The sequence below is a fragment of the Equus caballus genome, chromosome 5 (assembly GCF_041296265.1).
Source record: "Equus caballus isolate H_3958 breed thoroughbred chromosome 5, TB-T2T, whole genome shotgun sequence".
Taxonomy (NCBI): Eukaryota; Metazoa; Chordata; class Mammalia; order Perissodactyla; family Equidae; genus Equus; species Equus caballus.
The window spans coordinates 63,765,682-63,780,120 of record NC_091688.1 but is presented as its reverse complement, the minus strand read 5'-3'; the positions used below and the strand labels follow the sequence as shown (position 1 = coordinate 63,780,120).

The 14,439-nt window shown below is 54.0% G+C and overlaps 1 protein-coding gene across 24 annotated transcripts; it reads right to left on the bottom strand.

Moving 5' to 3' along the window:
• Positions 1 to 629: 629 nt before the first annotated feature.
• Positions 630 to 13,980, bottom strand: EPS8L3 (EPS8 signaling adaptor L3). Of its 24 annotated transcripts, none has more exons than XM_070268530.1 (20): positions 13,685 to 13,873; positions 11,573 to 11,626; positions 11,369 to 11,433; positions 9,470 to 9,628; positions 9,062 to 9,211; positions 8,862 to 8,917; positions 8,304 to 8,443; positions 8,100 to 8,215; positions 7,725 to 7,848; positions 7,575 to 7,636; positions 7,230 to 7,304; positions 6,752 to 6,900; positions 3,480 to 3,561; positions 3,212 to 3,246; positions 2,980 to 3,036; positions 2,521 to 2,710; positions 2,178 to 2,306; positions 1,819 to 1,892; positions 1,182 to 1,314; positions 630 to 947 (listed from the first exon to the last, which is right to left on the bottom strand). In XM_070268530.1, the coding sequence occupies exons 2-20, from the start codon at positions 11,601 to 11,603 to the stop codon at positions 936 to 938; spliced, it is 1,839 nt and encodes a 612-aa protein (XP_070124631.1). In that variant the 5' UTR covers positions 11,604 to 11,626; positions 13,685 to 13,873; the 3' UTR covers positions 630 to 935. The 24 variants fall into 24 exon arrangements, with proteins under 24 accessions (XP_070124631.1, XP_070124654.1, XP_070124632.1 ...); XM_070268553.1 differs by having other exon boundaries at positions 8,304 to 8,446; positions 13,685 to 13,840; XM_070268531.1 differs by having other exon boundaries at positions 7,773 to 7,848; positions 8,304 to 8,446; positions 13,685 to 13,817.
• Between the last annotated feature and the right edge of the window lie 459 nt (positions 13,981 to 14,439).

Below are 14,439 nucleotides of genomic sequence, written 5' to 3'. Positions count from 1 at the left end.
TAGAAGCCAAGGACAGTCCAAACTCTTCACTTAACCTTTGAGAAAATAGGGACCCAAAGAATCAAATGATTTAGCAGAGTTCACACAGCCAATGGCTGGACATCTGACTTCCAGTCCAAAGTTCCCTATGCTCTGTTGCTATAGAGACAGGCTAGGGAGAGAGCTCAAGGTTGGCTCACCCAACAGGAGGGGATAAAAGTTGTATTAAAAGAGGAAGTTGCTAATTAGAGCCTGGAACCCCTGACATGATTGTTAGTGCTTCTCTGGATATTCAGCTAGTGTGGCTGATTGAAACCTACCGCTCTCAGCCCTGGTACTCTGCTGTGAAGTGTTGTGCCCTCAGTCATGTTGGGTGCCTTGGAATATACTGGGAGAAATGTACTCGGAATGATAAAGATGGTGAGCATTTAGAGTTTGTTTAGAAAGAAAGCAAGGAGAGCTTGGGACATAATTCTCAAATTCTGACTCTCAGCTCCAGGTTGTTGTGGGAATTCCCATTCACGTTCCAACAGTCTGGCCCAGTGATGGATGCAGGGCTGCTGCTGTCTCATGCCCAGTGTCCCAGCTCTTCCTGCCTTCCTGCCTTTGTCCCTCATCAGGCCCAGAAGCATCTGGAAGGGAGGCACATGACAAATTTGAAGATGCCTTTATTCTGGAGGAGAGCAACTAAACAGTCCTGGCAAATCTATGCATAAGTGCTCCAGGCTTAGAAAAGATACAATAAATAGGTGGTGACTGGGGTTGGCTTTCAACACAGCAAGAATGGCACCATTTGTCTCCACCTCTGGGCTTGCTCATCCTCTTTGCTGTGTGAGCTGGGGTGTGGGGTTTGCTGCAAACTGGGGACCTGAAAGAGGAATTCTTGGGGCTCTGAAGATGGATCCGCCGTCTTGTTTGTGAGAGGGCCTTGGTCTTGGAGGTGTCTGCGTTGGTGCTTAAGGGCCCATCTGAGGAAAGAAAAGGATTGAGATGAGGCTGGTGCCAGGCGAGGCCCCCCCACAGCTCATGTCAACAATCAGTTGGAGCCTCAAGGCATGCCAGAGCACATGAAGTCAAGACCCTGGAAGGATAACCTGTGCCAGCAACTGCCACCTCACCTCCACCCCAGGGCTGGGCCTGCTGGCTTGTCCAGGGAACATCCCATATTTCCAGTAGGGGTCAGGACCGCAGAGTGTCCTTACCCCCAGCATCCTTCTGACGGCCTCCAGCCGTGCCAGGACCCGTGGGGCCTCCTGTGGACACAGCATCTGTAGCTCCCCGGGTCTTATGTGAAGCAGCTGGCTCCCTGTCAGGGGCCCAAGTGTCTTCACCGTGCTGGGAACAAAAACAGCAGAAGCCATCAGTATTGGGGCAGAAGGTCTTGGACCTAAGTATTTGGGTAGAGAAGGGGCTATCTGGGCTTGGAGGCCGGGGTTCCAGGAGGATTCATGGAACAGGGTATCTGGAGGTGAAGGAGTAAGATATGCATATTGGCTTAAACCAATCTCAGAACTCCTGTGTTTGAAGGGAGAAGGGCCTGGAAGAGAATCTTGTAGTGGAGGAGGGTGGCTGGCAGCCGAGGTTCTTCCTGAGTTCCCTCTGCTCCTGCTGCCTTCCCTGTGGCAGGACTCCTCATTTAGTGCTCTAACGGAGGCAGGGGCACGCCTCCTCTTCTGCTGTCTGATGCAGCAGTGGCAGTGCTGCAATAGGGCAGCACCCGTGGGTCTGTCTGGTCCCGTGTAGGTTAGGTTGTATGTTCTGGGTCTCTGGATTTCCTTGGTTATTATCTGAGTCCTTTACAAAGGTTCTCCTAACACACCCATGGGCCTAGGAACTCACGCGGTGGAGAAGTTCTCTGCTTGCAGCCAGGCCGTGACCTCCTCAGGCCTTGAGCTAAGTCGAAGCATTGGAGCCTAGAATCAGGGGGACTGGGGTCAGAGCCACCCACAGCCCCCATCATTTGCGTCCCTTCTCTGGGCTCCCATCAAATCACTTATCTCACTCCGTGGTTTGTTTATCTGGCAAGGACAAGGCTTGTTCTCCCCTCTGGCCCCATGATAAACTTGGCACACAGTAAACATGCAATAATACTGATTAAATCAAACCAGGACTATTTCCTCCACTTGCTACTGAGTCCTCCCTGCCCCCACCTCCGACTCAGGCCTAATAGCTTCTGGATAGTCTAGGCTGGGTAGTACCCGAGGGGGTAACTGGCTCTGGCTCCCAGGGGTCCCCGACTGCAGGGGCTCCAGGATGTTGCTGGGAATGTAGCCACTCTGTCCTGTCTCATTCTTCACCAGCCACCACCGCTTGCTCTGGTCCAGAACCTGCCGAGAGTTACTACCTCAGTCATCAGAGCCTCTGTCCAGCCAGCCTTCCCCCCACATCACAGAGCTTTCTCCCTCCTGGCCCTTCCCCGCTTTCCTTCTCCCTCTCTAATCCACCCACCCCAGCAGCCCCATACCCGGACCACCCACCCCACGCTGCCTGTTGCTCCCACCAGCCATCATCTCCTTTTCTAGGTTCAAGTCCATGCCTCACCTCCAGCACCTCTCCCTGGACCACAGTCAGTTCCTGTGGGTTCCTTGCTTCGAACTCATATAGGACTTGCATTTGCAGGGCAGGCTTGGCAGGTCTGGGGCTGGAGGGCCTGAAGTTGGGGTCCCCAGGCTGAGGGCCATAGTTGTATGTCTCCTCTTGAGTGAAGTGTGAGGTACTCCCTAACCTAGGGCTTCCCCCCCAGAGACAGAGTCAGGATGGCTGGAGAATGGGACTTCAGAGATTGAGCCCCTGACCCAGTCCCAGAGCCCCAGATATAGCCGGTCTGGAGTCTGGTGGTGACTTTTGGGTTCCCACAGAGTTTAATGGCAGGTCAGTGTTAGGTGGGGCTTGGGGTGGGGGTTTCTGCAGGCAAGAGGGGCCTGAAATGTTGCTGATTTCTGAAGACTCCTCCAGCTGTGGAATTTTCTATATCTGAGCTTTCCCCTTAGCACTTTATACCTGAGCACTGGGAAATCAGAGGCATGTGTGGGTAGTTTTGTGAAAATGGATTGGCACCTAGGAGGGTAAAAAAACGGCTTTTTTACCCAAGGTAGGGGAGGGATGTGCTCATAGATGTACATGTCTGCCTGGAAAGAGCTCAGAGGGTCTCTGAGATGTAGAATGCACAGATCCACAGGGTCAGCCCCTCTGTCCCTGCCCAGGGTCATCCCATCCTAAGCCCAGAGCATACCGGAGGGAAGGAGAGTCCTGGTATCCTGAGGGTGCCTGCAGGGTGGAGCAGAGTAAGCCAGAGCAGGGAGTCAGCTGGCATGGTGCTAGGGAACTGGGGTACCAGGCCACAGACCCACTCGCACACAGCGCCCTCATGTCCCCTCCCCTGCCTGCCCACCACACAGATATAGGTACCCACCATCACTTAGTTGTCATGTGGCCATGGTTTTGACTGAGAGGACAGAAACCAGGGCTTTGAGTAGGGCACTGTGCTAGGCTGTTCTTACCTGGTTGGAGGGTTTTGGAGGCTGCCAACCATCGTAGAATGTAGGTTGGTAGGGTGGGGGCTCATTGCCTGTCCAGTCGGCCCTGGAGAAAGAACAAAGCTGAGTCCACTCTGTGCCAGGCTGTGGGATGTGGTGAGGGTGGAGATGAAGGGCCTAGCCTCGGGGATCTTCTAGGTAATGGAGGACATGGCCCATGTGCACAGATGAAAGGCCCCAGAACCCCACAAAGGGTCAAACAGTTAAGAGTGAGCAAATCCCACCGTGCAGATGTCTGTGGGCCAGCCTCACCTCTGCCCATGATGCGCAGCTCTGTCAATTCTGTAGGAACATGCTGGGTATTTCATCACACTGATTAGGTGTTTGAATTAAAGTGGCAAAACCACAGAGTGTGAGGGCTGGAAGGGCCCCCGGAGTCTTGTGCAGTCTTTTTCTAACCTAATTTTAGTTTCCCTGCAGCAGACCTGGTTCTTTCTAGCTGATTAGTGTGTGGAACGCCACCTTGTGATCACAGGAGAGCTGCTCTGGTGGACTCTTGGCGGGGGCGCTGGTACGTGCCTCCCTCTCACCCACTGCACAGGACCCAAGATGGGTGGTGCTGTTTGTGGCTTCCAAGCTTGTTCTGCTTGAAATATCCTCTGCTTCCCTGCCTGGGGAATGCCCACTTGTCTCCTGGAGGAAGTTCCCTCCCTGCCACATCGGAGCAGAGGGGACTATCTCCTCTTCTTCCGCTGAACTTGGGACACCCTCGATTATTGCTCTCCTCACACTGTGTTGTGCATGATTCTCACATGTGTGTTTCTTACTATATCGATCTCCTTCAGAGCTGTGTTGTAAGCACAGTGGATGGTACATAGGAGGCAGCTAATAAATATTTATTCAGTGGGAACAAATGAATTATTCTCTCCTCTGGATCTTTCTAATTGGTTTCTTTTCTTTGCCCTAAAAACATGCTCAAGTCTTCCCTCAACTCTGTTATTACTCCTTCTAAGCTGTCATTCTGTTACCTTCTCTTTACCAAGTTTTTTGAGAATGTGTCTACATGCCCTGCCTACATTTTCTTATTTATTTATTTTTTATTCAGGTCACATTGGTTTATAACGTTATATAAATTTCAGGTATACATCATTATATTTTGACTTTTGTGTAGACTACATCGTGTTCACCACCGAAAGTCTAGTTTCCATCAGTCACCATACATAGGTGCCCCTTTACCCCTTTCACCCTCTCCCATGCCCGTTCCCCCCGGTAACCACCAATCTGTTCTTTGTATCTGTGTGTTTATCTTCTACATATAAGTGAAATCATGCAGTATTTGTCTTCGTCCGTCAGACTTATTTCGCTCAGCATGATACCCTCAAAGTCCACCCATGTTGTCGCAAATGGCCCTGTCTAGATTTTCTTACCTCTGGTTCTTTCGTTACTCCTCGCAACCCGCTTTTTACCTCTGCCGTTACTTTATGGAAACTAGTTCTTCTAAAGTCCTGATAATCTCCAGATTGCCAGATACAATGGCCTTATATGGTCTATATCTTTTTGGATTATCACAGCATTTAATAATATCTCTAACTTTGGGTCAGTTTGCCTAAAATCAAGTCACCTAAATATAATTTGCCTGAAATTGAACTCTTTTGAGGGTTTTAACATCTCTTTAGTTAGTCTCTTTTCTGTATTTTTGTCTTTCAATTCATTCACTAACAAATTTTTGGTTAAGAAATTAGAAAACATAGGACAGATCTGACTTAATTTTCCCTTTTTGTTTTTAAAGATCGGCACCTGAGCTAACAACTGTTGCCACTCTTCCCTTCTTTTTGCTTTTTCTCCCCAAATACCCCCAGTACATAGTTGTATATTTTAGTTGTGGGTCTTTGTAGTTGTGGCATGTGGGACGCTGCCTCAGCATCGCCTGATGAGTGGTGCCATGTCTGCGCCCAGGATTTGAACTGGTGAAACCCTGGGCTACCAAAGTGGAGCATGCAAACTTAATCACTCAGCCATGGGGCTGGCCCCTGACTTAATTTTCTATTTGAAATAATAAAGAGAGACAAAAAGTAGAATAGAGATTCCCAGGGGCTGTGGAGAGGGGGGAATGGGTACAGAGTTTTGTTTAATTAATTGTTGAATGGGTTTCAACTTTCAAACATTCATTTCTGTTTGGAAAGATGAAAAAGTTCTGGCAATGGATGGTGGTGATGGTTATACAATATTGTTAATGTACAATGCCGTTAAATTATACACTTAAAAATGGTTAAAATGGTAAATTTTGTCTTATGTATATTCTTATGTATAATCTGCAAAGAAATAGGTTACCTTGAAGTATAATTCATGTCTTTAGATGGATTAGACAAAAAATCTTTCAGTGAGGCTGAACTGTAAAGAATTGCTCATTAGGCAAAAGACCCACTAGAACAACTGGCTTATTTCCCGGTTGATGTCTCTGTCTTTCTAAAACCCTCTTCTCTCCTGGTTGTCATGCCTCTGCTTTTTTGTTTCTCCTTTTAACTTTCTGAAATTTCTCTCTGCCTCCTTAACCCTTTCTCCTTTCTCCACCTACATGCGGAAGTTTCCCACGGCCCTTCTCTCATGGAAAAGAGCAGACTGTGCTGTTAAAGTGAGTTCTGGGCCTCCCCCACAGAGCGCTTTCCTTTAGGCTCCAGCTACCACTTCTGTGCTGACTGCCCTCAAACCCATACGGCCTCTCACGTGAGGGCCCGGCCATCTTGTGTCTGTGGAATGTTCCACTGACACCTCAGCTCAGCACATCCAAGCTGGTTTCATCCCCACCCCCACGGCTCTCATCGGTTTGGCTTTGTTGTCCAGCTGCCGGTCTCACGGTTCGACCACCATGGAATATCTCTTTCCCTCTTATCTCCTCGGTCCATTGGTTGCCAAGTCTTACTGATACTACATTTGCAGCATCTCTTACATCAGTAGTTCTTAAATTCCGGGCTGGATTGAGACAAAGTTTTCACTTTGCCCTTGACAAAAATGAGAAAATATTGTAATGGAAGGTTGCCAGCTCTCCTTTCTTGGGAAGAATTGTTCTTTTTTCTGAGATAATGCTTTTCCTTTGGTGGTGGGTGATGATAAGTGGTGGTTTTGTAAAGAAATTGTTTGTTTAGTCTAATACAAAGTTAGAGAATTCCATTAGAGTCCCCCAATTTTTTTGAGACATTTCTGGTTTGTGACAACGTAGAGCCTGGCCACCTCCAATGTCCTGCCTTATGCCCCCATGCCCCTTACCATGATTCGGTTCACGGCTTGTCTTCACTCACCGGCTGGTAGTCCAGGCCACACCCAGTCCCTTCCAGAGGTCATTCTCAGGTGAGCTCAGACAGGACTGCAGCAGGTCGATGGCTTTAGGGGTGAGGAGGGGTGAGATCACTTGCGCTGCTAGGCCAGGCTGAGGGCACTGGGCCAGGATCTAGGGGAGGGATGGAAGGTGTCAGGAATTCGAGGCTCCCACGGGACCAAATGCGAGTGGGAAAGGGCCCGGAGTCCCCGACTTCCCACTTTTGCAATGCCACGTTGCCGCAGGCCCGCTCTCCTTCCCATCTGCCTTAGAGCCCTGGTATCCTTGACTCCGACCCTAGGCCCTCTAGTCTGCTGACCAGTGCTGTGCACAGCAGGGTGGGGCCTTGGGTTCAAGGACGAGGGTGTGTAGGGGTGAGCAAATGGCAGAGCCCACAACCTCCCTCTGCTCCCTGCCTTCCACCCTGTCCCTCTTCACCACCCTGTCCTCCCCCAACTCACGAAGTCCAGAGTTTGGAAGAGGATGTGTATGAACTCAGGGGCACTTGTCTCCTGCAGTCTGATAGCCAGCTTCCCCTAGGGACACAGGGTGATGCATGTCACCACCCATCATCCCGCCCCACCTTCACCAGAGCCCCAGGGTCCCAGGCTTGTTTGGGAGCCTGGCACTCTCCAAAAGTCATACGGGGGTAGGTGGAGGTTCTGGGGAAGAAGCTGGAGAAGGAAAAGTCTTGTGATGTCTATGAGACCAAAGAGGAGGTGGTTTCCGGTGCCGGGGGGGCGGGGGTAGGGGTAGCGGGAAAGGAAGAGGGGAGAGGGCTGGGGAACTTGTAGGGAATCACACACCAGGAGGTTGAAGCTGTACTTGATCTTCTGGAAGCAATCGATGTACTGTGCTTGTGTCATCCCTATGGGAGAAGGGGAGAAGGTGCTGGGTCACGGATCATCCCAAGACCCTGCCCCTGCAACTCCTCCCCCCCGGCCCTCAGCACTCACCCCCCTGATCCTTTTTCTTTTTCTTCCCCAGTCTCTTCTTCTTCTTACCGCTGATCTTTGCCTGGGCCTCCTTCAGCTTTTCTACGAACAGCTCGATATCCCTTAGCACGTGGCTCAGCACCTCCTGGACCCCAAACAACTGTGGCCTTGAGTGGGCAGTTAGGCCCACCCTGGAACTCCCAACTCTGCCCCTGCCCACCACGAGCCGAGCCTCAGGCCCAGTCCAGGGGCTGCCCAACCCTCCCTGTCCCTCCTCAGTCCAGGGCCAGCCTTGGCCATTCTGGCACTTGGCCTCTAGGGGGCATGGGGAGGTTGGTGTCCTCCCTTCAGCCAGGCCCGGAAAACCTCAGCAAACCCAAGACAACCTGTAGTTACCTCATCCCTCTCCAGGTCCTCGGGGGATGGGGGTCGCATGGGAGGAGGCAGAGCGAAGGTGCTTGGTTCGCGGGCACTGGAGTGGCGTGTCAGGGCCCTTGGGGACTGTGGTATGCCTGCAGTATAAGGGGACCATGGCCCAGAGCCTCTTTGAACTTTGATCTAAACCTTCTCCTCCCACTTGCCCCCACACCCCACACTTACTGTACTCTGGGGTCATCCAGTGGGGCTGTTCTGGAGGGGGCCCCCGCTCCAGTGGGGGTACCTGCTCCTTAGGGAGTGGCCTTTCCAGAGGAGACCCCCTCCATTTGTCCTGGCTTGAGCGAAGGGCTCCAAATCGGGGTCTGCTGAGCACATGGTGGGGACACAGCTTTAACAGGGTTCTTGGGACAGAGGCCCTGCCCACACTGCTGCCCCAGGACCCAGGGGCACTGCCACCTCTCTCCAGGAGCCCCTCCCTGTCACCCTCCCGCTCCCTGGTCTCCATCTAGTCCCTCCTGTGTCTCCACCCTGCCTCAGCTGCCTGCCCTAGCGCCCTCTCAGTCCCATGTCAGTCTCTGGGGACAGTCTCCAGTGTTCCCTGGGCCTAGCTCCAGACCCTTCCCAGTGCCCATCTGCATCCTAGTCCCAGCCTGGCCCCTCCCCAGTTCCAGACCCAGGTTGGTTGGGCCACAGACACCTGGGCTCCCCCAGCTATGGTTTGAGCCCGCTCAGGCCTGAGCTCTGAGGTCCTGCAGCTGGGCTGGGGCTGAGGCTACCTACCTTTGCTCTAGTTCCTCATCCAGGGCCTTCTGCAGGCTCGTCCTCAGCTGCTCTGCCTGGAGGAAGCAGCAATCAGACAATTGTGTGTGTGTGTGTGTGTGTGTGTGTGTGTGCACGTGCGCGTGCGTGTATGTGTGTGTGTGTGATAGCTGTTGGACCCTGCACCTACTCTCTCCCCAACCCCACCCACGGCCTCTTACCCCCACTTCCTGACACTGGAAGAGCAGAGTGCTGGTGCCTGGCAGGCCTGACTCCTGCACGGTGATGGACAGGACAGAGTTGTAGGAGCAGGTGTTGAGTGCCACGTCCATGGCCTGGATGCTGTCCAGGTGATAAGAGTCCAGTTCCTCCTGGGCCAGGCAGAGACATCGACTATGAGGGCCACTGAGAGCCAGGGTGGCTCCTAGGAGCTCCTGACCTGAGTTGACTTAGCACTCCTAGTGGCCTGGGATGGGGTGTTATCTCCCCTGATCCCTAGCCTGTCCCTGGTCTCTTTCTGGGCTCAGGTATATATTATATATGGAGGGGTGGAGTTCAAGAGCCAATGCCTTCTTTTCCACAGCCTAGGTTAGCTATGACCCATTGCAGGGTATGGTGGGACAGCTGACCTTGGTCTCGATGTCCAGCAGCTGGAGCCAGCCATCTTTGACCTGCAGGAACAAGTCCTGGCTCCACACCCGGCCCTGAGCATCCATCTCTTGCAGCTTCTGCAGAGCATCCTTGGGCTCCCGGACTCTCTGAGCCCCCAGCTTACAAGTCATCAGGTGCTGAGGGGAGAGGAGGAGACCAGGACGGGGAGAAGGTTTGGAGAGGGGGAGCACAGGTGGTGGTGAGTGGGGATGGGTGGTGGGGGTAAGTCAGCAGAGGAGGAAGATGTGTCCTTGGCCTCCATGTAGGGGAGGTCCTAGGCAATCCCCTTGGAGTAGCCTTCAAGGGCCAATGTGAGGGCTGGAAGCAGTTGGTTGGGCTCGATAGAGCCTTTGAATCTTGATCTGACGGGCTGCACGAGGTGGTTTAGGACTTTGAAGGAAGGACAGTCATGGCCTTTGACATTCCAGGCCAGGTGAGGGAGCTGCATAGTGGTAGCTGTGGGCTCCAACCACCCAACAAATAAAGCCTGCACTCCTCTGGGTGGGATGTCGGACCCTCAAATTCTGTCCCTGGCTTCCTTTGCCCACTTTGGGAACCCACGATCCCAACCTGGTCCTTCTCACTGACCTAGCACTCCTGTCTCCATGCCTTTGCTCATGCTCTTCCCTGTACCCAGAATGCCTTTCCCACCTCTGCTAGTCCATCACCTCCTAGGCTCTCAGGAAGAAGATCAAGCCCCATCTTCTCCCTGACTCTAGCCCAGAGAGGTCCACAGTGATATCGGTTTCCGCTCAGGCCCTTACCCACCACCAGTGTGATCATTTCGGCAGGTTTTTGCTGTAATTCTCCCTCCTGCAAGAGACCCCTCCCTTCTCCCATCCAAACGCACCTTCTCAAGTCAGCACCTGGCCCCTGCCTCCTCTGCAGGCCCTTGCTAGGGGATGCCATCTGCTTCCTGCCCCTTGATCCCACCACCTTGTGTCTGCATGGCTCCCAGCTCCTCTTCAGGTGTTCACACTGCTCACACGTTCAGCGGACCTTGACATCATGAGCAAACTCCCTGGCATCCTGGACATGCCTCCTCTTGCTCTCGCCTGCTGGGCCTAAGTGAAGCCACTTCCCAACCCCACCCTGCTGTGAAGCCTAGACCCCCTGGTCTCAACCCAGCTCGCTGGCGGAGCCCTAGCTCTGCTGCCCTCTGGAGACTCCAGACCCCAGTGTCCCTCCATGTTTCCTCTCCAGGAGGGCCCTATATCTGCTGCTGCCCGGGGACAGTTTCCACCCAGGTGCTTCGGCCTGAGCAGGGCACCCGCCCACCCCCACTCTTCTAGCGTGTACTTTCACTGTGGTGTGGATCGCCCTTCAGGCAACTGGATCTTGCAGTGCCAGTGTCGTCCTCCTAGGCAGGGCCGGAGACTCATTCCAGCCTCCAAGCAGCTCACGCCCATCCTGGGAGCTCAAGCCCAGACACCTCCCATCTCCGATAGTGTCCCTTTCAAGTCCTCACAGGGATTGGTGACCTCACACATTCCTTCCTCTGGCCATGCCAGATCCTGGGCAAAGAGCAGTTCCCTAGAGACCAGTATGGCAAGGCCGGGGGGAGGGTTGGGAGATGGGATGGGGTGGTTACAGATGCTTCCTGACCCTCCCTCCACTATTTGTTCCTGCCTGGGGACAGGACATCCACCGGCTCAACCTCCAGCCCAGCCTCCCTAGCCGACACCCAGCTGCCCCATCTTCCTCCTCTGCACTTAGCAGATGCTCAGGCTTGTTGGACCTGAGCCACTGAATCGGGCTGCGTTGGGCTGCTGCTTCCGTGGCAGGGAATTGTCTGAGATGTCTGTTTTTTGGCAGGGCTGTAGGCACGTGGGAAAACTTAGGTTGAATCAGGAAACTGGGGCCCCAGGGTTACACACCTCCACCCTGTGCTGCAGGAGGGTGGGCTCTGAGGCGAGGTTCTGGGAGTACTCCTTCCGCTGCACTGCAGGGGGACAAAGCGAAGAGGTGAGACATATGCAACTACAGGGGGTGGTCAGCGTGGGGAGAGAGAGACTGGAGGGCAGGGGGTTCAGGGAGCTCAGCAGGAGGGAAGGGGAGAGGGGACTGGAGAGAGAACTTACGGTAAATGGCTCTGCTGCTGGGCCGGGACATGTTGACGCGGCTGAGATGACTCTCTAGAACCCGAAGTGAACCAAAGAGACAGCCATCAAAGGTGGGGAGAGGAACACGAGGGCGGAGAGGGCCGGAGAGCCGCTGTTGCAGCTCTTACCTGACCCGGGCCTGAGGCTTGGACCAGGCTGTGATCTGGAGCACGTGGGACCAGACCCAAAGCCCCCCATTCCAGGGGCCTTTCTGGAGCCATCTCCAGCCCTGTGCTCCACTGAGGAGCCCTCCATCCTGGCTGGGCCTGGGAGGCCCCAAGGCAGCCTCCAGCTTCCCATTATTTGGTCAATAAAGTGCATTCCGATGGTCCCAGGAAAGCTGTGTGGCCAGGCACCTGGGACCAGGTCCCGCCCTGAGCTTGAGTGTGAAAGATGCCAGATGGATGGGCTACACCCAGCTCTTGGAGGGATGCTGTTAGGTTCAGCAGCCTTCCCTGCCAAAGTAGCCTCTTGTCCAAACCTGTTTCCATTCTGCCACGGAAAGGAGGCCAATATTGGCTCCAAAAGTGGGGACCCGCTCAGGAGAGGTGTGTGTGCGTGTGCACGTGCATGTGTGTACGCACGTTTATGATGGGGCTCTGTAGGATTTGTCAGTGATCTGCACTTCCCTGAATGTCTGACCAAGTCTCCTGTCTCTTTGTCTTTCCATACTCTGAACCCTCTGCCCAGAGCCCCTCCTCACCCAACACTTTACATTCCAGCTCAAGTATCACCTCTTCAGTGAAGCCCTCCTTGATCACCACACCCTACCCTGCCCAGAGTGGCCTCCTAATGCCATGCAGAACCTTGTGCGTTCCTCCCTAAGGACAGCCCCCTGGTTAGTGCTGTGAGCCTGGTGCAAGCCCCTCCTTTAATTTTCACTACCTTCGCTCATTCTTCCTTGGCTGTCTGTGCTGAGCGCTGTTCCATGGATGTCACCTTCTCATTTAATCCTGGAAACAACTTCGCCAGGTGGATACTGTTATTAGCCCATTTACCAGATGAGGATGCTGAGGCTCAAAGAGGGACCTCGCCTGAGGTCACAAGTAAGTATTTAATGGAGACCGAACCTGCCCAGTCTGGCTGCCAACTCCATGCTTTAACTGTTTACATATGTTATATGTATATAACACTGTCACTGGGCTGTGACCTCCTGAGGACAGACCTGCCACCCCATCTCCCCAGCGCCTTCTCGGCACAGAGGGGTCTAGAATATGTTGAAATGGGATGGAGGTCAATGTGGTGCGTATGTGTGTGCAGGGCCAGGGCGGGAGCTAACTGAACTTGTGGATCAAGGGTATGTGTTATTTGAATGAGGTGTGTCTATATCATGAATAGGATGTGAGTTTTGTGGGCATCCATGCCTCTATGTGGTGCACCTGAGTTGTACAGAAACCCTGGAATACCCTGGGCAAAGTATAAGACAGTGGCCCACACCCATTTATTAGCAGTGTTATGAAAATAACAGAGGATCTCATAAGATGACTCAGTGATGGGGAGGTCAGTTGCTAGTAAACATCTAAGGGATTGTGGAGGAGGTGGCTGGTGCTCTATTTGCCTTGTTTGAGGGACCCCTTTCCTCTCCAAGGGTAAGGGTGCTAGAAACCTGCTCCCTGTCTCCCCAGCTCCCCCCAGGCTACAGCACTTCCTGCTTCTAGACACGGAAGAGAAAGGAGAGAAAGTGAGCTCGGCTGTGGTCAGCCCTGCTCCTGAAGTCCCCCAGGCCAGGATGGTCCCTGTGGGTCCCCGTGGGCAAGTCGAGGCAGGGAGGGGGCTGGGTTTGGCCTGCCTTCCCCCTGGGGCAGGGGCAGTTTCCCCCATTTATCCCCTGAATTTAGTGGCTTGAAGCAGGGAAGGGGTGTCTGCATCCCGACCCTCGGAGAAGCAGCCCAGATGCTTCTGGACCCTGGCTCCCCGGTCCTGCTTCCCGGCCAGCGCCTCAGTCCCAGGCCTTCTTGAGGTTGCTCCTCCTGGCTGCATCTGGGAATGGGCTGGAGACCCTGGCCTGGGAAGCCACTGAGTTGCCCCCACAGCCCTGGGGTCCCCTGCGGTTGGGCTGGGCCCTAATCTTCCTGAGGATCAGGCCCTTACCTGGTTCCAGCGAGGCCGGCTGGCTGTTGCCCCCGAGGGGCGGGTGTTTGAGCTGGTGGTCTGGTGCTGGTGGTGGGAGGCCAGTAGCTTCTCTGCTAGCGGCCACAGGCAGAGCCCCTGTGATCAGGCGGGCCCTGGGCGAGCAGGCAGGCCTTATGGAGATGACGCCACAAGGCGGCCACACCTGTGCTCTTTGGACTTTGGTGAGTGGGGAGGCCTCCTAGGCCGCAACTCGCCTGACACCAAAGCCTGGACCCATGGCAGTGCCTGTGCTGACAGGTGTCCCAAGCTTAGCCAGAGACACTGCCTCCCAGCTTCCTCCTCTGCTTTCCTCTGGCTTTATGGTGTGGCTCCCTCGCCCCTCTGCCTTTGGGTATCTCCTTTGGGGTTCCAGGTCAGCATCAGGCTCTAGGGCTGGGACAGGGTGAGAGGGCACCCATAGCCCTGGAGAGTCTGGTTGCTCTGGTCAGGGGCCAGGTGGCTGGAGGTGGACCCCAGGCTTGGGGGAAGCTCTGGGCTGGCACGTGTGCCTGTGTGTGTGCGTGTGCTGCACATGTGGGTGCGTGATCGTTTGTGCCCAGCTGGTGCCTGTGAGCAAGACATGGATCTGTGGGAGCAGATGGGGATGGGACTGGGACCCTCACAGGTGTTATGTGGAGGGCTGAGATTTCTTTCTGGCAGGGCCTGCCTCTTTATGTCCTTTCTTCTGTCCCTTCCCTCCCAGCAGGGAGCCCTCTCCCCCAATTCTTGCTCTT